This window comes from Mobula hypostoma, chromosome 13 (assembly GCF_963921235.1).
Source record: "Mobula hypostoma chromosome 13, sMobHyp1.1, whole genome shotgun sequence".
Lineage (NCBI taxonomy): Eukaryota > Metazoa > Chordata > Chondrichthyes > Myliobatiformes > Myliobatidae > Mobula > Mobula hypostoma.
In genome coordinates, this window is record NC_086109.1 from 94,321,349 (window position 1) to 94,347,350 (window position 26,002).

The window sequence follows — 26,002 nt, forward strand, 5'->3', positions numbered from 1 at the left end:
TCACTCCCTGGAAGAGAAGCGGGGTTTCCTTTGGCGGACACAGTGCCAGTCAAGCTGATTTGCCTTCGTCTGCTGAACCAGCACGAGGTGGGGAACTGCTGCGTACTTGTTCTTGCAGAAACGTGGCTCCAGGACAACATCCCATCTATGAATCTTCAGGCCATGACACTCAGGGACTTGAGCTGATATTTTTTGTGTGACTGTATGTGCTCTCGTTACTGTATGTGGTGTGTTTTGCACTTTGGACACTGTTTTGTTTTAATGAACACGTGTATGGTTGAATGACAATTGAACTTGTTTGGGGTTATACTGAGACTGAGAGAGCTGTAGTCCTTTCTCTTTACAGTACCTGACTACGGGAGAGACGCTGAAACCTCTCGAATGGCAGGAACACCAGCAGCTTACTCATGTGCTGCAGGAAGGTCAGAGGCCACGTGGTCACAGAGTTAAGCCTCCCGGGGCTTACGATCCACTGGATGAAGGCTGCCCTCTGGTCATCAGACAGCTCCCCAAAGACCTGGTCAACCACTGCTAACCTGAAGTGGAAAAAAACACAGCAGTCAGTGAAGTGAATCGTAAACACAGGAGTCAGTGAAGTGAATCGTAAACACAGGAGTCAGTGAACTGAATCGTAAACACAGGAGATTCTGCGGATTCCGGAAATCTTGGGCAACAGGCACAAAATGGTGGATAAACTCAGCAAGTCAGGCAGCGCCCAGGGAGGGCCTCTGCGCAAAAAAGGGGGTCTGATTATTTCCAAAAAAACATAGCGGTAAGTGAAGTGAATTGTAAACATAAGAGAGTCTGCAGAAGCTGAAAATCTTGAGCAACACCCACAAAATGCTGGAGGAATTCAGCAGGTCAGGCAGCATCAATGGAGGGGAATAGACAGTTGATGTTTCGGGCCAAGATCCTTCAACAGGACTGGAAAGGAAGTGGACAGAAACCAGAATAAGAAGGTCGGGGGGGGGGGTGTGGGGGGAGTACAAGATGGGAAGTGGTAGGTGAAGCCAGGTTGATAGGGGAGGGGAATGAATTGAAGCTGGTCGGGGATAGTTCAAAGAGCTTCTTCTCCCTTCCTTTCCAGTCCTGATGAAAGGTCTCAGCCCGAAACGTCAACCATTTATTCCTCTCCATAGATGCTGCCTGACCTGTTAAATTCCTCCAGCATTATGTGTGTGTTGTTCAGGAAACGGACAGTCGATGTTTTAGGTTGGTCGAGACCCTTCATCTGGGCTGGAAAGGTGGAGGATAATCAGTACCTAACGGTGTGGGGGGGGAGGCAGGAGCTGGGAGGTGATAGGTAGAAATGACAAGGGGCTGAAGAACACACATAACATGCTGATGGAACTCAGCAAGTCAGTCAGTGCCTATGGACAGGGGGTATCACGGAACCATAGTGGTTAACACAACGCCATTACTGCTCAGGGCATCGAAGTTCGGAGGTACAATTTCGGCGCCGTCTGTAAGGCATCTGCACGTTCTCCCTGTGACCGTGTGGGTTTCCTCTGGGTGCTCTGCTTTTCTCTCACAGTCCGAAGGTGTACTGGTTAGGAGGCTAATCGGTAATCGGTAATTATGATTAGGCTAACGTTAAAAAGGTGGCTTGTTGGGCCGGAAGGGCCTGTATCACGCTGTATCTCTAAGTAAATAAAGAGTTGTCGTTTCAGGCCGAGACCTTTCATCAGGACTCAGGGCTGAAGAAGATGGAATCTGACTGGAGAGGAAAGCGTACCACAGAATAAAGGGAAGGGGGTGACAAGGGAACCAGAGGGAGAGATGTGCTAGTGATGGCCAGAAGAAGAAAGCCCTTAACTCCGAGTGGAGTCATTGGGACGCTGTCATGACGGCATTTTTTTTAGCAGGCTTTCTTATTTTTACGAGGCCGAGTTGCTAGCTCGACGGATGGAAAATGTGCAAGGGAGCCGGCTGGATTCGAACTCAGGAGCCTTCGCTCCGAAATCCGGCGCTTTCAAACTATAGGTGACAGTGCATACAAGTGAATTTTGTGTGAAAAGGATGGAAAGTGAAACAAAGGCAGTATTTAAAGATCTTTAGTGTTGAAGGGACATGCGACGCACACTTCCTCCGTGTCCAAGGTCACTGGTAGTGCTCGGATTTCGGATGCTGATAGGTGAGGTAGTAAATGAACGAACTCTGGAAACATATTTGGGTCGGCGAGCAGTATTCTTTTGAAAAAGACCGATGCCAGAACCGTTCTCAGATCATCCCGAATCTGAAATTAAAAGCAGATTTGTAAAACTAGAAATCAGAAAAAAAATCATATTTATCCCAAAATAAAAACAAAGCTATGGTTAAAATATTTAATAAATAAATATCTAAATATTTAATAATTCATCATTTTGATAGGCTTCTTTCACTAGCAGATAACTTTCCTTATAAATCACACCTTCTCAAACAAGAGAAAATCTGCAGATGCTGGAAATCCGAGCAACACACACAAAATGCTGGAGGAGCTCAGAAGGCCAGGCAGCATCTATGGAAAAAAGTACAGTTGATGTTTCGGGCCGAGACTCTTCAGCAGGACTGGAGAAACATTTTCCCATCATTCTATTTTTTTGTACTTAGAAGTACGGCGTGCTACAGGCCATTCTGGCCCAGTTACACCCAAATGACCAACTAACCTACTAACCGGAACGCCTTTGGAATGGGGGAGGTAATGGGAGCACCCAGAGGAAACCCACACGATCATGGGGAGAACGTACAAACTCTTTACAAGCAGTGGCAGGAATCGAACCCCAATCTTACTGTCGGCGCTGTAAAGCCGTTGTGCTAACCGCTATGCTCACATGCTGCCCTTAAACAGAACAATGTCAACCCCAACTTCATCAACATCCCAGAGACAGCGAGGCCACGACGCGTCAAGATGTTGAAGATCAGGAGGATCAAAGTAAATTTATTATTGGAGTATGTACATTACACCGTAAGACCGTAAGATATAGGAACAGAATTAGGCCACACCGTAAGACCGTAAGATATAGAAACCATAGAAACTACAGCACAGAAACAGGCCTTTTGGCCCTTCTTGGCTGTGCCGAACCATTTTCTGCCTAGTCCCACTGACCTGCACACGGATCATATCCCTCCATACACCTCCCATCCATGTATCTGTCCAATTTATTCTTAAATGTTAAAAAAGAACCCGCATTTACCACCTCGTCTGGCAGCTCATTCCATACTCCCACCACTCTCTGTGTGAAGAAGCCCCCTCTAATGTTCCCTTTAAACTTTTCCCCCCCTCACCCTTAACCCATGTCCTCTGGTTTTTTTTCTCCCCTTGCCTCAGTGGAAAAAGCCTGCTTGCATTCACTCTATCTATACCCATCACAATTTTATATACCTCTATCAAATCTCCCCTCATTCTTCTACACTCCAGGGAATAAGTCCTAACCTATTCAACCTTTCTCTGTAACTGAGTTTCTCAAGTCCCGGCAACATCCTTGTAAACCTTCTCTGCACTCTTTCAACCTTATTTATACCCTTCCTGTAATTTGGTGACCAAAACTGAACACAATACTCCAGATTCAGCCTCACCAATGCCTTATACAACCTCATCATAACATTCCAGCTTTTATACTCAATACTTTGATTAATAAAGGCCAATGTACCAAAAGCTCTCTTTACGACCCTATCTACCTGTGACGCCACTTTTAGGGAATTTTGTATCTGTATTCCCAGATCCCTCTGTTCCACTGCACTCCTCAGTGCCTTACCATTAACCCTGTATGTTCTACCTTGGTTTGTCCTTCCAACGTGCAATACCTCACACTTGTCAGTATTAAACTCCATCTGCCATTTTTCAGCCCATTTTTCCAGCTGGTCCAAGTCCCTCTGCAGGCTCGGAAAACCTTCCTCACTGTCTACTACACATCCAATCTTTGTATCATCAGCAAACTTGCTGATCCAATTTACCACATTATCATCCAGATCATTGATATAGATGACAAATAACAATGGACCCAGCACTAATCCCTGTGGCACACCACTAGTCACAGGCCTCCACTCAGAGAAGCAACTCTCTACCACCACTCTCTGGCTTCTTCCATCGAGCCAATGTCTAATCCAATTTACCACCTCTCCATGTATACCTAGCGACTGAATTTTCCTAACTAACCTCCCATGCGGGACCTTGTCAAAGGCTTTACTGAAGTCCATGTAGACAATATCCACTGCCTTCCCTTCATCCACTTTCCTGATAACCTCCTCGAAAAACTCCAATAGATTGGTCAAACATGACCTACCACGCACAAAGCCATGTTGACTCTCCCTAATAAGCCCTGTCTATCCAAATGCTTGTAGATTCTGTCTCTTAGTACTCCCTCCAATAACTTACCTACTACCGACGTTAAACTCACCGGCCTATAATTTCCCGGATTACTTTTCGATCCTTTTTTAAACAATGGAACAACATGAGCCACTCTCCAATCGTCCGGCACCTCACCTGTAGACAGCGACATTTTAAATATTTCAGCCAGGGCCCCTGCAATTTCAACACTAGTCTCCTTCAAGGTCCGAGGGAACACTCTGTCAGGTCCTGGGGATTTATCCACTTTAATTTTCCTCAAGACAGCAAGCACCTCCTCCTTTTCGATCTGTACAGTTCCCATGATCTCACTACTTGTTTCCCTTAATTCCGTAGACTTCATGCCAGTTTCCTTAGTAAATACAGACGCAAAAAACCTATTTAAGATCTCCCCCATTTCCTTTGGTTCCGCACAAAGCCGACCACTCTGATCTTCAAGAGGACCAATTTTATCCCTTACAATCCTTTTCCTCTTAATATACCTGTAAAAGCTCTTTGGATTATCCTTCACTTTGACTGCCAAGGCAACCTCATGTCTTCTTTTAGCCCTCCTGATTTCTTTCTTAAGTATTTTCTTGCACTTCTTATACTCCTCAAGCACCTGATTTACTCCCTGTTTCCTATACATTTCATACAACTCCCTCTTCTTCTTTATCAGAGTTGCAATATCCCTTGAGAACCAAGGTTCCTTATTCCTATTCAATTTGCCTTTAATCCTGACAGGAACATACAAACTCTGCACTCTCAAAATTTCCCCTTTGAAGGCTTCCCACCTACCAATCACATCTTTGCCAGAGAACAACCTGTCCCAATCCACGCTTTTTAGATCCTTTCTCATTTCTTCAAATTTGGCCTTCTTCCAGTTCAGAACCTCAACCCTAGGACTAGATTTATCCTTGTCCATGATCAAATTGAAACTAATGGTGTTATGATCACTGAAACCAAAGTGCTCCCCTACACAGACTTCTGTCACTTGCCCTAATTCGTTTCCTAACAGGAGATCCAATATTGCATCCCCTCTAGTTGGTCCCTCTATATATTGATTTAGAAAACTTTCCTGAACACATTTTACAAACTCTAAACCATCTAGACCCCTAACAGTATGGGAGTCCCAATCAATGTATGGAAAATTAAAATCCCCTACCACCACAACTTTATGTTTCCTGCAGTTGCCTGCTATCTCTCTGCAGATTTGCTCTTCCAAGTCTCATTGACTATTGGGTGGTCTGTAATACAATCCCACTAATGTGGCCATACCTTATAGGAACAGAATTAAGCTATTTTGCCCATCGAGTCTGATTCACCGTATCATCATGGCTGATCCATTTTCCCTCTCGGCACCAATGTCCAGCCTTCTCCCCATATCCCTCCTTGCCTTGACCAATCAAGAATCTATCAACCTCTGCCTTAAATATACATAAAGATTTGGCCTAAACAGCCACCTGTGGCAATGAACGCCACAGATTCACCACTAACTGGCTAAAGAAATTCCCCCTCACCTCCGTTCTAAACAGACACCCCTCTCTTCAGAGGCTGTGTCTTCTGGTCCTGGACTGTCCCACCATAGGAAACGTCCTCTCCACATCCACTCCGAGGCCTTTTAACATTTGATGGGTTTCTATTCGGTCACCCCTCTGAATTTTGGTGAGTACAGGCCCAGAGCCATCAAACGCTCTTCATACGACAAGCCACAATCATTTTCAATCCCACAATCATTTTCATGAACTTCCTTTGAAACTTCTCCAAAGTCAGCACATCCTTTCTAAGGGGCCCAAAACTGCTCACAATACTCTGTGAGGCCTCACCAGTGCTTTATAAAGCCTCAACACTGCATCCTTGCTTTTATATTCTAGTCCTTTTGAAATGAATGCTAACATTGCATTTGCCTTCCTCACCACAAACTCAACCTGCAAATTAATTTTTAGGAAATCCTGCACAAGGTCTCCCAATCCCTTTGCACTTCAGATTTTTTTTTAAACTTTTTCTCTATTTAGAAAATAGTGTATCCTTTTATTTCTTTTACCAAGGTGCATGACTGTACACTTCCTGACACTGTATTCCATCTGCCACTTCTTTGCCCATCTCCTAATCTGGTGTCCATGGACCATTCAGCAACCTGCTGGCAGAGGGGAGGAAGCTGTTCCTGAATTGTTGAGTGTGTGTCTTCGGGCTCCTGTACCTCCTCCTTCATGAGAAGAGGGCCTGACTTGGGTGAAGGGGGTCCTTATTGATGGATGCCACTTTTTTCAAGGAAGTGGTTTGCCATTGCCTTCTTCTGGGCAGTGTCTTTACAAGACGGGTGACACCAGCCATTATCAATACTCTTCAGAGATTGCCAGTGCCTACATAACCAGGACTTGTGATCTGCACCGGCTGCTCATACGACCATCCACCTCCTGCTTCCATGGCTTCACATGACCCTGATCGGGGGGCTAAGCAGGTGCTACACCTTGCCCAAGGGTGACCTGCAGGCCAGAGGAGGGAAGGAGTGCCTTACACCTCCTTTGGTAGAGACATATCTCCACCCCAACACCCAGATTTGCAACAATAATAAACAAATTTACCAATTTTTTTTTCATTAAAGCTCTGCTTCCACTCTTTATAAGACATAGGAGTGGAATTGGGCCATTCAGCCCATCTAATCTGATCAGCCATTCCATCATGGTTGACTCCAGCCCATCCTCCTGCCATCTCCCCTTTCATTTACCACGTCTGTCCTTCCCTCCTCTCCTTTGCCTGCCTCAATACATGCTCAAAACCCTCATCGCTAACTTTTTAAATGCAGAATTGTTGACCTGAAACAAGTCTGTTTGTTCCTTCATAGGTGCTGACTGTCCTGGAGAATATTCCAGCAGTTTCTGCGTTAAATGCAGAGGATAAGCTCTCTAGTCCGTGGACTGTTGAGCTGTGAGGCAACAGGTATCAAAGGGCTTACCTGCAGACTGCTCCAGTTCGTGTTTAAGACGTGCAGCAGTTGTTTTGTTTTCTGAACATCAAGTGCATGCAGCACCGCCTGAAGATCAGCTGCAGAAACCTTCATGTATTCCTGTCCGTTAGACGAGAGTTAAAGAGAAATCATCAGAACAGATCTCAGCACCCAGTCATCAGCAGTGCAAAGGGACCTGGGATTCCCCAGTGGTTAAATCGTAGGTTGAGTCAGTGGTCAGGAAGGTAAACACAATGTTAACATTCGTTTCCAGAGAATTAGAATAAAAAAGCAAGGATGTAAAGCTGAGGTCAGATAGCACTTGGAGTATTGTCAGAAGTTTTAGGCCCCTTATCTAAGAAAGAGTGTATTAGCATTGGAGAGGGTCCAAAGGAGGTTCATGAGATGAAAGGGTTAACGTATTTGATGCCTCTGGGCCTGTGCTCGCTGGAGTTCAGAAGAACGAGAGGGAATTCTCATAGAAACCTGTCGAATATTAAAAGGCCTAGACACAGTGGACATGGAAAGGATGTTTCCAATAGCGGGAGAGTCTAGAACCAGTGGGCACAGCCTCAGAATAGAGGGGCGACCTTTTAGAACACAGATGAGGAGGGATTTCAGAGAGTAGTGAATCCGTGGAATTCATTGTCACAGATGGCTGTGGACGATTGGATATATTTAACATGGAGGCTGATAGGTTCTTGATTAGTAAGGGTGTCAAATGTTACAGAGAGAAGGCAGAAGAATGGGGCCCCATTTTGATCAATTTCTACAGAACAGTGAACTGACCAGCCACATCGCCGTCTGGTGTGGGGATCACAAGGCATCTGACCACAAGACCCTACAAAGGATAGTGAGGGCTTCAGAGAGGATCACTCACCTCTTTCACCTTTCCGAGATATCTATCAGGAGTGCTGCTAATACAGGGTCCTTAGCATCGTCAAAACCCCCTCCCGGCAGTCCCACAATCTCCTTTACACTGAACCCCCCACCATCAGACAGGAGTTACCACAACATTAGAACAAGGGCTGTTAGGATGGGAAAGAACTTCATCTCCCAGGCCATGACCCTACTGAATTTACTAGCACCACCCACGTCTGACCACATATAAATGGCCAGAGGCACTATGCTGTTTACTTTTTTAATTTGTGTCATTAATGCACCTTATGCTAAATGCAACTCTTTTATTATTTGTGGTAATATTACTTTATGTGTTGTGTGTGGGTTATATGTACTGTGTTGTGCATCTCGGCAGGAGGAACGTTGTTTCCTTTGGTGGCATACAGCTGAATGACAATAAACTTTTATTTTTCCTCTCAACCCAAATTAAGATACATCAGCCATGACGGAATGGCAGAGCAGACTGAATGGGCTAAACCTACTCCTGTGTTTTATGGTCTTTTCCCATCTTTCCTCTCCTTTGTGTTTATCTTTCCCTCTTCCATGTTTACTAATACTCCAACTGCAAGACCCCCTCTTTAGTGCGTACAGAAGCGTTCCCATGTAAAGGATCTGTTTGTGGTTGGTACAATACCTCCACCCTCTTTAGTGTGTACAGAGACATACCCATGTACAAAGGATCTGTTTATGATTGGTACAATACCTCCACCCGCTTTAGAGCGTACAGAGCCGTTACCCACGTAAAGGATCTGTTTGTGATCGGTACAGTACCTCCACCAGGCCCACCGCCGATGATCCTCCTTCCTTCTGCACCAAGTCCCACAGGACAGACTAAGGTCACACACAAAAAAGTGAACTCAGTTAAAACACATGATCAAAGTGTAAATATCAGACCGCCAACTGATGCCATTAACGTTAGGAGGGATAGCCTCACTAAGTAAACCATCTGTAGAGACAACCTACAAAGTCAAAGGAAATTTATTAACAAACCACATATATGTCAACACATACTACCTCGGAATTTGTTTTCTTGTGGGCATTTACAGGGAAAAAAGAAATGCAATAAATTCTATGAAAAACTATAAATAAAGACTGACAAAGAGCCAATGAGAAAAAGAAGGCAAACTGCGCGAATAATACTGAGAACATGAGTTGTAGAGTCCATGAAAGTGAGTCTGTAGGTTGTGGAATCAGTTCAGTGTTGAGGTGAATGAAGTTATCCACACTGGTTTAGGAGTCTGATGGGTGTAGGGTAATAACTGTTCCTCCTGAATCTGGTGGTGTGGGACCTGAGGCTCCTGTACCTCCTGCCTGCTGATAATGGCGAGAGGAGAGCATGGCCAGGATGGTGAGATGGTGAGGGCCTTTAATGATGGAAGTTGCTTTCTTGTGGCAGTGCTCCATGTAAATGTGCTCAATGGTGGGGAGGGCTTTGCCTGTGATGGACTGAGCTGTATCGCCACTTTCTATAGACTTTTCCCATTCCTGGACACTGGTGTTTCCATACCAGGCCGTGATACAACTTATGAAGTTAATATTAGGGAGCATACCCTCACTAAGCAAACAGTCTACAGAGTCTACTTAAAAAAGCTGTTGGCAGCAACTAGAGGAACTCTTGACTCAAACTACAGCAATGCCTCCCAGTGAATGCAGGCTTATTTCTCCAGTGATACACTGTGAGAGGATAAAACATTGCCCAAAAGATCAATGCCAGTTGCTTACGGCAATGTGGCCTCCAGGTGAGCCAATCCTCTCCACTCTGGACAAAAACACCAACCATTAGTTATCGGCTCAGGCATTGGGAAGAACTATCCAGATCTTCCTTGAACAATACCACATGATCAATCGCATACGGGCAGTGGGTCAGTTTACTGTTCAATGTACCAGAGAACACCATGAGACCATCAGACATTGGAGAATTAGGCCAATCTGCCCATTAAGTTTGTTCCACCATTCAATCATGGCTGATGTATTATCCTTCTCAGTCTCATTCTCCTGCCTTCTTCCCATAACTTCTGATGTTCTTACTCATCAAGACTCTTTCAACCTCCACTTTAAATACACCCAATGACTTGTCCTCCACAGCCACCTGTGGCAATGAATTCCACAGATCCACCGCCCCCTGGCTAAAGAAATTCTTCCTCATCTCTATTCTGAGACTGTGTCCTTTGGTCCTAGACTGCCCCACTATAGGAAACATCTTCCTTGCGTCCACTAGGCCTTTCAATATTCAATAAGTTTCAATGAGATCCCTCCTCATTCCTCTGAACTCCAGAGCCATCTAATGCTTCTCATGTGCTAACCCTTTCATCCCTGGGATCATTTTCGTGAACCTCCTCTGGACCTTCTCCAATACCAGCACATCTTTTCTTAGGTATCATCATCATCGTTACGTGCCATATCATATGACGTGAGCAATCACGGTCCCATGACCATGATTGTTGACAAATTTTTCTACAGAAGTAGTTTGCCATTGCCTTCTACTGGGCAGTGTCTTTACAAGATGGGTGACCGCAGTCATTATCAATACTCTTCAGAGATTGTCTGCCTGGTGCCAGTGGTCACATAACCAGGACTTGCATATACGACCACCCACCACCTGCTCCCATTCCTTCACAAGACCCTGATGGAAGGGGGGAGGTGCAGCTATCCAGATGTTACACCTTGCCCAAGGGTGACCTGCAGGCTAGGGGAGGGAAGGAGCATCTTTTACTTCCTCCTCTTACATTTCTTAGATGAGGGATCCAAAACTGCTCACAATACTCCATGTGCAATCTAACCAATGCCTTATAAAACATCAGCATTACATCTTTGCTTTTGAATTCTAGTCCTCTTGAAATGAGTGCCTTCCTTACCACCAACTCAACCTGCAAATTAACCTTTAAAGAAATCCTGCATGAGGTCTCCCAAGTCCCTTTGCGACACTGATTTTTGAATTTTCTGCCCATTTAGAAAATTGTCTAAGCTTTATTCCTTCTGCTAAAGTGTATGACCATGCATTTCCCTACACGGTTGACCTCCCATCTGCCAGTTCTTTGCCCATTCCCCCAATATACCTCAGTCCTTTTGCAGATACCCTGCTTCCTCAATACTACCTGACCTTCCACCTATCTTCAAATCGTCTGCAAACTTGTCACAAACCATCAATTCCGTTATCCAAATCACTGACATATAACATGAAAAGAAATGATCTCAATACCAACCCCTGAAGCACACCACTAGCCACTGGCAGCCAACCAGAAAATACCCTCTTTATTCCCACTCTTTGCTTCCTGCTCGTCAGCCAATCTTCTATCCATGCTAGTACCTTTCCTGTAGTGCCATGGGCTCTTAATTTGCTAAGCAGCCTCATGTATCCCACCTTGTCAAAGGCCTTCTGAAAATTCAGAAAGACAACATAACCCAACTCTCCGTTGTCCATCCTGCCTGCTATTTCCTTGAAGAATTACAACAGATTTGTTAGGGAAGATTTCCCCTTAAGGAAACCATGCTGACTTTGGGCTATTTTATCATGTGCCTCAAAGTACCCCGAAACTTCATCCTTAATAATAGACTCCAACATCTTTCCAACCACTGGTGTATAATTTCCTATCTTTTGCCTCCCTCCCTTCTTAAAGACTGAACCTATATTTGCAATATTCCAGTCCTCCAAAACCATTCCAGAACCTAGTCATTCTTGACAGATCATTACTGATGCCTCCACAATCTCTTCAGCTCCCTCTTTCAGAACCCTGAGTTGTACTCCATCTGGTCCAGGTGACTTATCTACCTTCAGACTTTTAACCGGCCCCAAAGGTCTTTGGACTGTGGGAGGAAACCAGAGCACCCGGGGAAAACCCACACCTCCAACAGAGGACGTACAGAGATTCCTTACGGGTAGTGCCTGAATTGAACTCTGAACTCCAATGCGCCAAGCTGTAATAGTGCTGTGCTAACTGCTATGCTATTATTTAGCCCCAGGCTAAAGAAATTCGGCATGTCCGCTTTGATCACCATTTTTTAATACTATAGATGCACCTACCATGATGCAGAACAGCTCGGTACGGTAACTGTTCCGCCCATGACCACAAGAAACCGCAGAGAGTTGTGGACACAGCTCAGCACATCGCAGAAACCAGCCTCCCCTCCATGGGCTCCCTCTACATTTCTTGCTGTGTCAGCCAACATAATCAAAGACCCCACCCAACAGAGACATTCTCTCTTTCCAGAATCAGAATCACTGACAAATGTCGTGAGATGTGTCGTTTTGTGGCAGCAGTACAGGGCAAGACACAAAAAAATCACTATAAGCTACAGTAATAGAGATAGGGACTAAGACAAAGTCAGAGCGAGAGTGATAGAGATGGAGACAGATAGAGAGAAAGATGTAAACAGAGATGGAAGCAGGTAGAGACAAAGATAGTGCTAAAGAGAAATAATACAATATTGTTCACGGGTCCATGGACTGTTCAGAAATCTGATGGCGGAAGGGACGAAGCTGTTCCTAAAACATTGAGTGTTAGTCTTCAGTCTCCTTTACCTGCTCCCTGATGGTAGCAATGAGAAGAGGGCACGACCCCAATGGTGAGGGTCATTCATGATGGATAGTACTCTCTTGAGGCAGAAGATACAAAGGTCTGAAAGCAGGTACCACCAGACTCAAGGACAGCTCCTATCCTGCTGGTATTAGACCACTGGTAGGATAAGATGGACTTGACTTTACAAGTCACTTCTTATTGTCTACCTCCACTGCACTTTCTCTAAAACAGTTACACTTCATTCTACACGTTGTGTTCCCTTGTACTACCCCGATGGACTGTGTAATGAATTAATCTGTATGAACTGTGTGCAAACCAGGTTTTTCACTCCAGCACTCTGACAATTATAAACTAAATTAACAATTGTGAGGAAGGGGACTCAGAGTCTGGTCAGTGAAGGCAGTGACATGCAAGGACACACAAGATTCTGCAGATGCTGGAAATCTAGAGTAACACGCACAAAATGCTGGAGGATTTCAGCAGGTCAGATAGCATCTACGGAGGGGAATAAACAGTTGACATTTTTGGCCAAGACCCTTCATCAGGACTGGAAAGGAAGGGGGAAGAAGTCACAGTAAAAAAAAGGGGGGAGGGGAAGGAATACAAGCTGACAGGTGACAGGTGAGACCAGGTGAGGGGGAAGGTGGGTGAGTGGGGATGAAATATGAAGCTGGAGGAGGTAAAGGGCTGGAGAAGAAGGAATCTGGTAGGAGGGGACAGTGGACCATGGAGGAAGGGAACGAGGAGGGAACCAGAGGGAGGTGACGAGCAGAAGGGATAAGAGGGGAACCAGAATGGGGAACTGAAAAAGGGAGGAGGAGGGAGTAGGCAGAACTTACAGGAAGATGAAGAAATTGACCTTCATGCCATCAGGTTGGAAGTTACCCAGACGGAATATGAGGTGTTGCTCCTCCAACCTGAGTCTGGCCCCATGATGGCAGAAGGAGAGTTCATGGACAGACATGTCAGAATGGGGATGGGAAGTCAAATTGAAATGGGTTGCCATCGAGAAATCAAAGGTGTTCAACGAAGTGGTTTCCCCCATCCTACATCAGATCTCACTGATACAGAGCGGGTTGCACTGGGAGCACTGGACACAGCGGATAACCCCGACAGGTGAATTGCTGCCTCACCTAACTGAAGCAATAATAATAAGAAAATATTAATCACTTATTTATAGAACATTTTTCATACAGACTGTGTAGTTCAGAATGCTTTACAATGAGATAAAGCACAAACATGAAAATAAAAGACAAAATTAGTTAAAAGCAAGGCTGAGTAAATAGGTTTTGAGCTGGGGTTTAATAGTGTCAACCGAATCTGCCTCCCTCATAGTTTTAGGTATTGAATTCAACACTCCTAGGAGTGTAGTTCAAAAAAGCTGACCTGACAATTACCTTTGGAGGGAGATTGTTTAAATTTGAGAGACCTGCGGGAGAAGACCTGAGAGCTGGAGCAGGTTTAATACCGGACGACATGCATTGAAGGTGAGACGGGATGGGTTCGAGGACCAAGTTTTTTTACTGGTAGAGTCCTGGATGCCTGGAATGTGCTGACTGGTGTGGTGGTAGAGACATCTGGATAGGCACATGGATGTGAGGAGGATGGAGGGATATGGACTTGGTGTAGGTAGGAGGGATTAGTGTTTGGGTGTTTTTGATTTGATTTTTAGCTGGTTCCCTGGGCCAGTTCCTTTGCTGTCTGTTCTACTATATGTTGGTGTGTTTATAAACAACTGCCATTCTGTGATGTACTCTTGTCCCAGACCATTGAGAGCTTTAAAAACATGTAAGATAGCTTTAAAATCAATTCTAAAAGATACAGGAAGCCAACACAGAGTAGCTAGGGCAGGAGTGATATGATCACGGTGCAGGAAATTGAGGAGATGTGGGTGAGGATAACATCAATGGTGGTGGAACAAAAGCCTGTCATTTCCCCTCCATCCATGCTGCCTGATCTGCTGAGTTCCTCCAGCATTTTGTGTGGGTGCCTATTTATATCTGTGCCTGCGTGTGTCTGTGCACGTATGTGTCCGTGTGTGTCTGTGCGTGTGCGTATCTGTGTATGCGCGTCTGTGTCTGTGTGTACGTGTATCTGTGTATGCGTGTGTGAGAGTGCGGGAGTGGGAGAGTCTGTGTCTCTATATCCGTGTGTGAGAGTGTCAGTGTGTGAGCCTGTATCTGTATATGCGTGTGTGAGCGTGTGGCGTGGTGTGGTGTCTGTGTGTGTTACGGTGCAAGGAAGCAGCCCCGTTAACCCACAGATTTCAGTCACAATTAAGTCTGCATTTCTTACCCCAAAACACTGGAGCGCCTCTTTCTTGTCTCTGTAGCTGCCCCGTCCTCGCAGGTAATCCACCACCGTGCGCAGGACCTGGTTCCTGGCATTGTCAAGGAGCCGAAGGAAGGAGATTCGATCATCCTCCAAGGCCAACAGCCCCAGGACGGCCCCGTTGATCGCCTCCGTGAGCCCGGCCGTCAGTTCCTCAGCAGATTCGCTGTCTAACGTCAGCCCAATGTGCTCCAGGCCGCAGAGGACCAGAGTGGGGGCATCTCGCAGTCGGAACAGCGGGTGCGGGTGCGGGTACGGGCACGGCCCGGGTGGGCCCTGACTGCACGTCCGTTGGAGGCGGGAGATGAGATCGTGCATCGGGCACTCTCCAGTCTCGGGGGAGGGGGTACCGATTGAAATGCAGTCTTCCACCACCCAGGCCGTGAGCGGATCGCTGCTCAGCGACTGGAGCAGCCCGGGGTCCCGGCAGACGAACTGGTTGAAATTGGACTGGTCGTGGTCGAAGCACTGGGTCACGGTGGTGGGCTCGACTCGCTGCCCCAACCACGAGCCGTACCTGCACAGGGTGCCGGCGTCGATCCCATCTTCCTGCGCATAGCTACACAGGGCAGCGAGCCTGGTGCCGTCTGCACCTCCCAGTAACTCCCACAGTAGGGTCGAATTGTCACACACGGACTGTACGAAGTTGTCCGGGTCATACTGACTGCAAAACTCCACGTCGGCAGGATCTGCAGAGGCGGCGGCCGCCCACTCTTCGTAGCGGCAGCTGGCGTTGGCGCCAGCGCCCACCGGTACGTTACAGTGGGACCGTAACCACTCGTTCTCGGGATACCGGAGCAGCCGGGAGACCAGCGCCCCGTCCTGACACACAAACTGAGTGAAGTTAGCCGGGTCCGAGGTCCAGCAGAAGTCCACCAGGTCGGGGTCCACCGCGCCCCCGGACCACCGGCTGTAGCGGCAGGCAAGCGCCAGCTCGGCGCCGGTCGCCTCCCAGGAAGGAGGGATGTTGCAGAAATCGAGGAGCCAGAAGTTGAGGTGGTCGTCAAGCAGCTGTTGGAGGACAGGCGGATCCAGGCACACGCCGAGGTAGAAGTTCTCGCCGTCCTTGCTGAAGCACAGGGCCACCAGGGTGGTGTCGGCGGCTCCCGGACGCGTCCACGTTTCGTACCGGCACAGGTCGGCCACGGCGCCGCCGGGGTTCCAGGGGGCGGCGGTGGGACCGGGGGCGGTGGAGGAGGTCGGGACGGCGCACTCGGCGCGCAGCCAGGAGTTGCCCGGGTCTCTCAGCAGCTGCGCCAGGAGGGCAGAGGAGGTGCAGACCAGCAGCTCGAAGCCGGCGGGGTCGAGGTCCCTGCAGAACGTGACTAGGGCCGGCGCGACGCCCGGGCCACCCAGCCACTCGGCATAGCGGCACTTGTTCTCAGCCCCGCAGGCGGCGGCCAGCCAGCCGTTGCTGGCCTCCTGCCTCAGGGCCCGCAGGAGGCTGCCGCTGAGGCAGACCGATGCGGTGAAATTGGTCGGGTCGCTATTCCAGCACAAGGCGACGATGGACGGGTCCGGCGCCACCTCCGCCCACCTCCCGTACTGACAGAAGGCGCTGGAGACATGACGGTCGCAGAACTCTAAGAGCCACGGGCTCCCCTGCAGAAGTTTCTGTAGCGTCGGTCCATCGAGGCAGAGCGCGGCGGCGAAGCGCTCGGGGTCCTGGCCGGCGCAGAAGGCGACCTGCGGCAGGTGTTGGGTGGGGAGGCCGGCGGCCCACTCCTTGTACCGGCAGTGGACCTCCACGCTGTAGGGCGGAGGGTCGGTGTGGGGCGCCGCCGGGCTGGAAGGAACCCGGGCAGTTTCAGTCGGAGGAGTGGCAGTGAACAGAGGGTCGGGGGAGGTGGCGCAGAAATCTCCCAGCCAGTAGTGGGCTGGGTTTCCCATCAAGAACGCTACCAGCGAGGCATTGCGGCAGATGACCTCTCTGAAACCGGCTTCGTCCACGAACGAACAGTAGCCCAGGCTGGTGGAGTTGTAGAGGTTGGAGTCATAGTGACAGGGTGGGGCCTCCACGAGGCGGCTACGATTAGCCGGCGCACTGTCCTCCGCTCCCGGCCTGGTGGTCGCGCAGCGGCGGACGAGGAGATCGACTCCGTGGGTAAGGTGCGAGGACACCAGGGCCACGCCCCGGCAGACCTGGTCCATCAGCGGAGCCGACCCGCTCTGAATCAGCGCCCTCAGGAGCCCGCAGGACACGGCCAGCCAGGCCGGGAGGGGCTGCCGCCGCCGCGACCCGTCCCCGCAGACGGTTCTGTTCGCCCAGAGCAGAAGGTTTCGGCTGCAGGCAGTGGGTGTCTCGGGGAGCTCGGAAAGCAGCCGCAGGAGTGAAGCAGGCCCGCGGAGGTCGGACTCGGCGGGGGAGCGGGTCCGGAGCATCTCCACGTGGTCCAGGGTAACGGCCTCAAAATGCCACGTTAGGTTGTGAAGGCGGCCCCTGGTAGAACGGAGAGCATTGTTAATAATTTGCTGCAGCGCCTGCGGGCCCCAAACCCGAACCCTCTTCTCACCAGACGAACGGTAACCAAACCACCATCCCATTGTAGGAAAGAAGTCTTCAAACTGGAAAGAATTTACTAGGGCGTTGTCCTGAGAAGAAGAGATGGAGTAGACGGGGACTTTAGTCCCTGGTGAAGGGTGACCTGATAGAGGTGTACAAGATCTCGAGGGGCATAGGCAGGGTGAAAGTGGCCTTTTTCACGGGGAGGGGGTACTAAAAATAAGAGTGTAGGTTCATGATCAAAAAGGGAACGTCAGAGACAGCTTCTTCACACAGGTGGTGTTGCCTGTTTGAGATGAGCCGCTGGAGGGATTGGTTGAGGTGGACACATGGACAATATTATAAAGCCATTCAGATCAGTCTGTGGATAAGAGAGGTTTAAAGCAGGAATTCCCAGCCTAGGACCCCCTTCCTTAATGATACTGGTCCAGGACATGTAAAGGTTTGGAACCGCTGGTTTAGAGGGATGTGGGCCAGCCACCGCTGTCTGTTAGGAGTTTGCACGTTTCCCCCCCCCCGTGCCTGTGTGGGTTTCCTTCGGGTGTGCCGGTTTCCTCCCAAAGGCATACTGGTTGGTAGATTAGTTGGTCATTGTAATCTGGATTAAATCAGGGATTGCTGGGGAGTCCACAGGGCCTGTTCCATGCTGTTTCTCAGTAAACAAAACCGCGGGCAGGTGGGACTGCTCGCTGGGTAACCGAGTCAGCGTGGGCCAGTCGAGCCCAAGGCTCTGCTTCCGCGCTGCCTGACTCTGAGAGAAAGCTTGGAATTTCTACACTGATAGACGTCCGTGCAGGAAATGGGTGTGACTACTTTTATATTCTCATAAGGACGTTATTACTTGTTCCCCCCCCATGCGCGTTCACACACTCACACACACTCACTCACACTCACACACCAACATGCACATGCACCCCTGCCCCCTGCCCATCACTCAGATAGTAGAGGAAGAAAAGGTGTTGAGATTGAAAGCATTCTGGAGCAAGTTAAAATCAGAAATGTATCACATTGGATGTAGGGTATCTTGCGTACTAAAGGAAGAGGTGGGAGTGATTTTAGTAGAGACTTTAAAATCACACACACAGTTAGGAAATACATTCACTGTTTACCGAGTTATAGAACAGGACAGCACAGAAACAGGCCCTTCAGCCCATCTAGTTCTTGCCGATCAATCTGGACCTAGACCATAGCCCCCCTCACCCCTCCAATCCACATACCTCTTCAAATTTCTCTAAAATATTGCAAGCTAACCCACATCCACCACTCCTGCTGGCAGCTCGTTCCACATCCCCTGAATGAAGACATCTCCCCTCATGTTCCCCTTAAATATTTCACCTTTCACCCTTAACCCATGCCCTCACCTAACATCAGTGGGAAAAGCCTGATATCTGCATTTGTTAACACCACTCCCAAATCACTCAAAGGTCAATAAAAGCATTAAAGATCCTGCTGTGCAAGCCTTAGTGTGGTCCTCCAGAAGTGAATGCACTGAAATCTCTGTTCACACCTCAGCTTCTTGTACGTCAGGTGTGGAAAAGTATTGTGGATTGCTTTGCAACTTACCAGTTGAGAAGTTGGTTCAGATTCCCTGTGAAGACAGTGAAGGAAGAATTAAACAGAACTCTATAAATATCAATCAATATTACAAACGTAATTCCTGCCCACATCACAGCTTCAGACACAGGAGTCCCTGCAGATTGGGACCTGGAACACAAGGAGGCGGTTTACGGTGGGAGGGAGGATCCTGAGGTGAAGGTGTGTGCAGAGTAGAAATGGCACTGGCTTGCCCTGCTGGTGGACACAGGTCACAGGTCAGAGCTCAGGCTTGCCAAAGTGCTTTGCCATCAGTTCATTTCAAGTGTGCTCATCATCTCAAAGCAGAAAACGTGGCTGACAGTACCGTGGCACTGTGGGTGTCACGGGAGCGTAATTTTACTGCAGCACCAGCGGCTCAGGTTCAGTTCCGCCACTCTCCATGAACGTAAGGCTCTATCGGTGCAGATTAACGGGAGTAGGCAGTTTAAATGGTGTTGGCATAGCCTAGATGGGCTGAAGGGCCTGTTTCTATGCTGTACTTTTCTATGACTGTGATAACGTGTGGGTTTTCTCCGGATGTTCCGGTTTCCTGCCACATTCCAAAAGACATAGTAGGTTAATTCATCACATGAGTGTAATTGGGCAACGTGGGAGGGGCCTGTTACCTTGCTGGGTCGCTGAATAAATAATAGTTCAATGTCTTTATTACTGATGCTGCTTTAGAGGTCAGTGTTGCCCAGGACACAAATGAGAACCTCGCTGCTGTTATTCAGATAACAACCGTGGGATCACAGAGATCCACCCGAGAGGGTAGGAGAGCCTTCAGTGTAGCAGACCAACTGAAAGTTCCTGTGGGAATACTGCACTCCCTCAGTATGCCACGGGGGGTGGGGGGCAACCTGGACTTCTGTGCTCTGTTCCCTGGGAGGACCACTGACTCAGAGACAGCTTGCACGCACTGTTGGGATCCAGTATTCCTGTGAGGGGCCACTTGGATTCACTTAACGGTATGTGAGATTTCTACTGGAACCCTTGGTGGGTTCCATCTATTTGCAATGACCAATTTACCCTGAAACTGCCACGTGTTATGACAACTTGGTAATGATGATGAATGTACGTACAACTGAGATGGTCGTGGAGACAGTCCCAAAGAGCAATCTGTCCCACCTTCAGACCTGTTAACTCCTAATTGATCATATCCAGCAACCCTGTGCAGAATACTGGGACTTGGACAATATGGCCCAACATCAAAACATGTGAGACATCAAGCAACTAACAGAGAGGAAACAGCAACAACCACTGTTCCCCAACTGGATTTTTAATGGACTCAACATCCATCAAAGATCCCCTTTATCCGGGCCATGCCATCTCCTCTCAGCTACCGTCGAACAGGAGGTACAGAAGCCTGATGCCCTACACCACCAGGTTCAAGAACAGCTAATTACCTTCAACCACTGGAAGCAATGAGCAGAACCCTTATCACTGTAGTTTACCAGCACCATGACCTCTTTGCACTAAAATGGACTTCTTTTTGTTCTAATTGTGTTCTTTTTTGTAAAATTGGATATAATTTATGTTTCATTTATATTTTTGTTGTGAATGGCTTTATCTGATACTGTGTGCCTGTGATGCTGCTGCAAGAAAGTTCCTCATTGCACCTGTGCAGACACGGACTTGTGCAGATGACAATGAATTTGACTTTACCTGGTCCAAATAGAGATAAATGGTCTCATACTGAGGTAGGAGAACAGCAGCGAAGCACTGTGTGTGTGTGTGGGGGGGGGGGGTCAGATTGTGTATGGTATGTGTGTTAGTGTGGGTCTGATTGTGTGTGTGGTTTGTGGGTCTGATTGTGTGTGTGGTTCGTGGGACTGATTGGTGTGTGTTAGTGTGGGTCTGATTGTGTGTGGTGTGTGTGTTAGTGTGGGACTGATTGTGTGTGGTGTGTGTGTTAGTGTGGGACTGATTGTGTGTGTGTGTTTGGGTCTGATTGTGTATGGTGTGTGTGTGTGTGTTAGCGTGGGTCTGATTGTGTATGGTATGTGTGTGTGTTTGGGTCTGATTGTGTATGGTATGTGTGTGTTAGTGTGGGTCTGATTGTGTGTGGTGGTGTGGGTCTGATTGTGTATGGTGTGTGGTGGTGTGGGTCTGATTGTGTATGGTGTGTGTTAGTGTGGGTCTGATTGTGTATGGTGTGTGTTAGTGTGGGTCTGATTGTGTGTGTACTGTGTGTGTGTGCATGTGGGTTTGGTTTTGTGTGTGTTTGATACGGAGAGTGAATCATAAACTCAAGAGATTCTGCAGATGTTGGAAATCCAGAGCAACACGCACAAAATGCTGCAGAAACTCAGCAGGCCACTCTTGATTCCTCTGGCATTTTGTGTGGGATAAAGAGAGTATGTATGTTTTGCGTAGGAACACGAGTGTGCTGGCACACGTGTATCCACCTGGGTTCTCACATGAATGGAATCAATGTGTTTAGGGGACGGTGGGAGGTGGGGGAGAGGTGACAAGGAATGGTTACAGTGGCTCCTTACCTTGTGGGCATTGCTCGTTTTCATCCAATTTAACTATATTGCTTGAAAAGAAGACTCCCTCCAAGAAAATGTCTGTTGCCTTCATCAAGACATGTTTTGCCATTTGACAAAAGTAAGAGTCAGTAAATGGGAACAAATTCTGACCAAAGAGTTGCCAAACAGTCTTTAGCCCAAAGGCAAGAATCTGCTTCACCTTCCCGATGAAACTCCACAGCAGTGTTTGAGCTTTCGAGCCATCATTCCACATCCTGGAGCTATCTTCATGGACTTTGGATGCCAGGAACATGCGGGCAAAATTACTCAAAGATCTTCTGTTCATCATTGAAGCAAAATAACAAGCCTCCTCCTGCATGGACATCAGCAGACCTTTCCATCTGACTCCCAATGGACTCAACTCATCAATGAGTAAAAAGAGAGGTTTGAAGTCTTCATTTTCCTGGAAAATGTTCAGAAGTAGTTGAGGAAGCAGCAGACCAAGGTCTCCAAGCTGAGTATGGGACAGGGCTCGTAACATCAAATAATAAAGTTCAGACTTGCTCTTCAGAACAACATTGGACAGTGTCATCTGGATGAGATCCAGCAGAGCAGAATCCCCCTGGAGTGTCTGAGCATGGAGGTCTGGGCGCAAAGGCTCCCGCACAGATCCAGAGAGGTTTAGTTCAGGAGACAGCTGGGGACTCTCATTTGAGATCTTCACCCGTGCTTCTCTCTGTAGATCCCTTGTTGAGGTCCATATTCTGGTGAGTTCCTGGAGTACAGTATTCACAGATCGCTGCTGGCTGTGAGAATTTTGTGTTTTTTCAGTGAAAGAGCCTGAAGGGGAAAAATAGTAACCCAATGTAAAAAATCATGTTAATTTCTGAAAACTTAGATCATAGATTTTTGTTATGTTTTCAATACAGTGCCATGATAAATCAGTAATAAATAAAATATATAAAATATACAGTAGTATAAAATATACTCAATACAAAATATATATATTGCGTGAGTATAGATTGTTTATCTTATATACATATGTAAGACCATAAGATACAAGGACACACATGTAAATTAGACCATTTGGCCCATCAAGTCTGCTGTGCCATTCCATCATGGCTGATTTATTATCTCTGTCAACCCCACTCTCCTGCCTTCTCCTCGTAACCTTTGACACCCTGACTAATCAAGAACCTATCAACCTGCACTTTAAATATACAGTTCCCAATGGCTTGCCCTCCATAGATATCTGTGGCAATGAATTGCACAGATTTGCCACCCTCTGGCTAAAGAAATTCCTCCTCGCCTCTGTTCTAAAGGGATATCCCTCTATTCTGAGGCTGTGCCCTTGATCCTGTATTTCCCCACTATAGGAAACATCCTCTCCACATTCACTCTACAGGGCCTTACAATACTGAATAGGTTTCTATGAGATCCCCCTCCCTTCTTGGCCCAGGGCCATCAAACACTCCTTATATGTTAATCCTTTCATTCCCATGATATATAAATCTCTTGTTATGGAATATTGCTCCACTTTTTGGTGTGTTTTAAAAAGCTTGGAGATGGGTAGAGAAAGGAATGTTTGTTCTGGTAGGAGAGGATAGAGAGTTAAAGCTGAGATGTTCATGGAGTTGCGTCAGGAAGTTGTTCTGCACATGGAAAGGGCCTGTGTAGCTTGTCCCCAACTTGGCTGCGTCACTGAGACCCGTGGACTTTTGAAGTGAATGCAGAAACTGCCAGAAACACTCAGCAGGTCAGGCAGCATCTGTAAGGGCTTATTCTGGAGTTAAGGTAGGCAGGAAATATTAATTTCACCAGCCACCAGTCTTCTGATTTGAATGTGGGTTGCAGAGTGGATTTAAAGGATAGCTCAGAACAACCAGACCTCAGGTGCCTGCATATGCGTGAGTGCATTTGTGGAAATTAACATTCATTTTGGAGTGTTGGCGTGAAGAAGGAGGTGAGTGAAAACTATATGTAATTCAAAGGAAGCATTGTAGATACATTTTAACTATAGAATTGTCCTGCTGTTACCTTTGATCTTTAGCATATAAAAATGTCATGTAATTTTAGGTCAGGAAGCCTCATCTACAAGACTGCCTCAAATTATGATGCCTGCTACTCGTTTTAGTTGAATAAACCTCTTCTATATCCACTCGCTTCAGTGTCTCTTTGTTCACATCACAACAGCATCTATAGAGGGGCAGTGGGACAGGGAGAAAATATTACGGCTCTTAGACCTGAAATATTAACACTGTTTCTCCTTCGACAGATACTGTTTGACCCGGGGTGTGTTCCCGGCATTCTCTACTGAATCTCTTTTACAGCTGGTTCAGGGAAGGGCTTGTCAGCTATCTGCTAGAAGCCAGCTTATCTATGCAACCCACTCCAAGTAAGATGAGCATAGTGGACAGACTGCTAATATCCTTGGGCAGCTCACCACTCATCAGAAGACCTAGCTCAGTAGATTTCCCAATGTCCATGAGAGTACAGGTTTGGGCTCCACTTGACCGAAACTCCAAAATCCGAACTTTTTTTGAGAGCTGATGTGATGTGGAAATTTCCATTTGTGATAAGGCACTGGAAAGTCTCTGCACACCACAGAAGAGTTCTGAGAAGTGACCTCACATATGTAATGAACAGAAGTTAATGGAAAGTGGAGAAACACTGCATAAAGTGAAAAACAAAGATCTCAATTGTGTATTGAAACAATGGATTTGTCAGCATCGAAGAAGACATATTCCACAATAGTATGGTGATCATGAAACAAGTAAAGATCTATCACATTGAACTGGAAATTGAATGGCTGGTTGCAGAAATTTAACAAAAGGCGTAGCATTAAATTTCTAAAGATTTGTGGAGATAGAGGCATCTGCTGATCATGAAGCAGAAGAGAAATTCGTTGGTGAGTTTGCCAAGATCATAGTTGATGAAAATCTAACCTGCTGGACAGCTTCATCAGTACATGCAGTATGTGTGATGAACAAGTGTAAGACAGGCTGATTACCAGTAGCACATAAATTCAGAGCCAGGAATGATGGCGATGCCAGACAGCCACTGACTGTCCACCTAGGTGGCTGAGGTAGTGATAGCTTACCTTTCTGATGGTTCAATGTACACATTGTTTCATGCACAAAATTATTAAAATATTATCTAAAACTACATTCAGGGTATATGCATAAGCTGTATACAGTATGTAAGTGCAGCCTTTGACATGCATCATACAGCATGGATACAGGTGGTTTGGCTCATCGTGGCTATGGGCATCCACCAGTACTAATCCCATTCTCCAGCCCTTGGCTTGTAGCTTTCTATACCTGGGCCCTTCGAGTCATTGTACACTCAGTGGCCACTTTAACAGGTACACCTGTACACCTGCTGGTTAATGCAAATATCTAATCAGCCAATCATGCGGCAGCAACTCAATGCATAAAAGCATGCAGACATGGTCAAGAGGTTCAGTCGTTGTTCAGACTAGACATCAGATTGAGGAAGAGATGTGATCAAAGTGTCTGACTGTGGAATGATTGTTGGTGCCAGATGGGGTGGTTTGAGTATTTTAGAAACTGCCGATCCCCTGGGTTTTTCATGCACTATAGTCTCTAGAGTTTACAGAGAATGGTATGAAAACAAAAAAAAAAGTGACATGTATGTACTATGATAGTAAACTTACTTTGAAATTTGATGGCCGATAAAAACAGGTAACCTGATAATCTGACTATTTGGGGTCTTGCTGTGCCCTTACTCCACATTCCTAAATTGCTTCATTGCCCATGAAGTGTGCTGCAATGAGCCGAGGTTGGGGAAGGTGGCGAAAGAATGGGATTCCAGTTTATTTTACCTGATGCCATAGACCACAGGAGGAGCACCAGAGCTGCAGCCTTGATCTTTCTGTTCATTGTTGCCACTACGCCCTGACAAGCGACCACCTCCTGCTGTTCCTCTCATAGGAAACAGGACCAGGCTGCAGTTCATGGGCTGGAGACAGGAAACAATGAGATATATTCCATCAAACAATTGCAAAACACATTGCAGCCAGCACTTGTTTTACACATTTCCAACTCTGTATCTCATTATATAGATGCAAATATTCCAGAACCCAAAATCCAAAACACTTTCACCCCCCCAAGCATTTTGGATAAGGTGTGCTCAGAAAACTTGTACAGAAAACACGAAGGGATTTCCCATAGCATAATGGTTAGCCTAATGTGTTACAGTCCCAATGACCTGGGTTCAGTCCTCACTGCTGTCTGTAAGGACTTTATACGTGACAGTGAGTGTTTCCTCCAGCTGTTCCAGTTTCCTGCCACATTCCAAAAATGGGTTAGGATTGGTAAATTTTGGGCATTCCATTCCACAACGACACTTGCAGACTGCCCTCAGCATATCATTGGACTATGTTGGTCATTAACAGAAACAACACACTTCACTGTACATTTCCATATTTCAGTG

General features: G+C 47.1%; 1 protein-coding gene across 1 annotated transcript in view; it reads right to left on the bottom strand.

Moving 5' to 3' along the window:
- strc1 (stereocilin 1) overlaps nucleotides 1-17,542 on the bottom strand; it is an 80,516-nt gene extending 62,974 nt beyond the window's left edge. Inside the window, exons 1-5 of the mRNA XM_063065104.1 lie at nucleotides 14,963-17,542; nucleotides 8,922-8,981; nucleotides 7,260-7,370; nucleotides 2,082-2,236; nucleotides 350-536 (exon numbers count right to left, since the gene is read on the bottom strand). Coding sequence (XP_062921174.1) covers nucleotides 350-536; nucleotides 2,082-2,236; nucleotides 7,260-7,370; nucleotides 8,922-8,981; nucleotides 14,963-17,542 — 3,093 coding nt within the window. The remainder of the gene's footprint in view (nucleotides 1-349; nucleotides 537-2,081; nucleotides 2,237-7,259; nucleotides 7,371-8,921; nucleotides 8,982-14,962) is intronic.
- Between the last annotated feature and the right edge of the window lie 8,460 nt (nucleotides 17,543-26,002).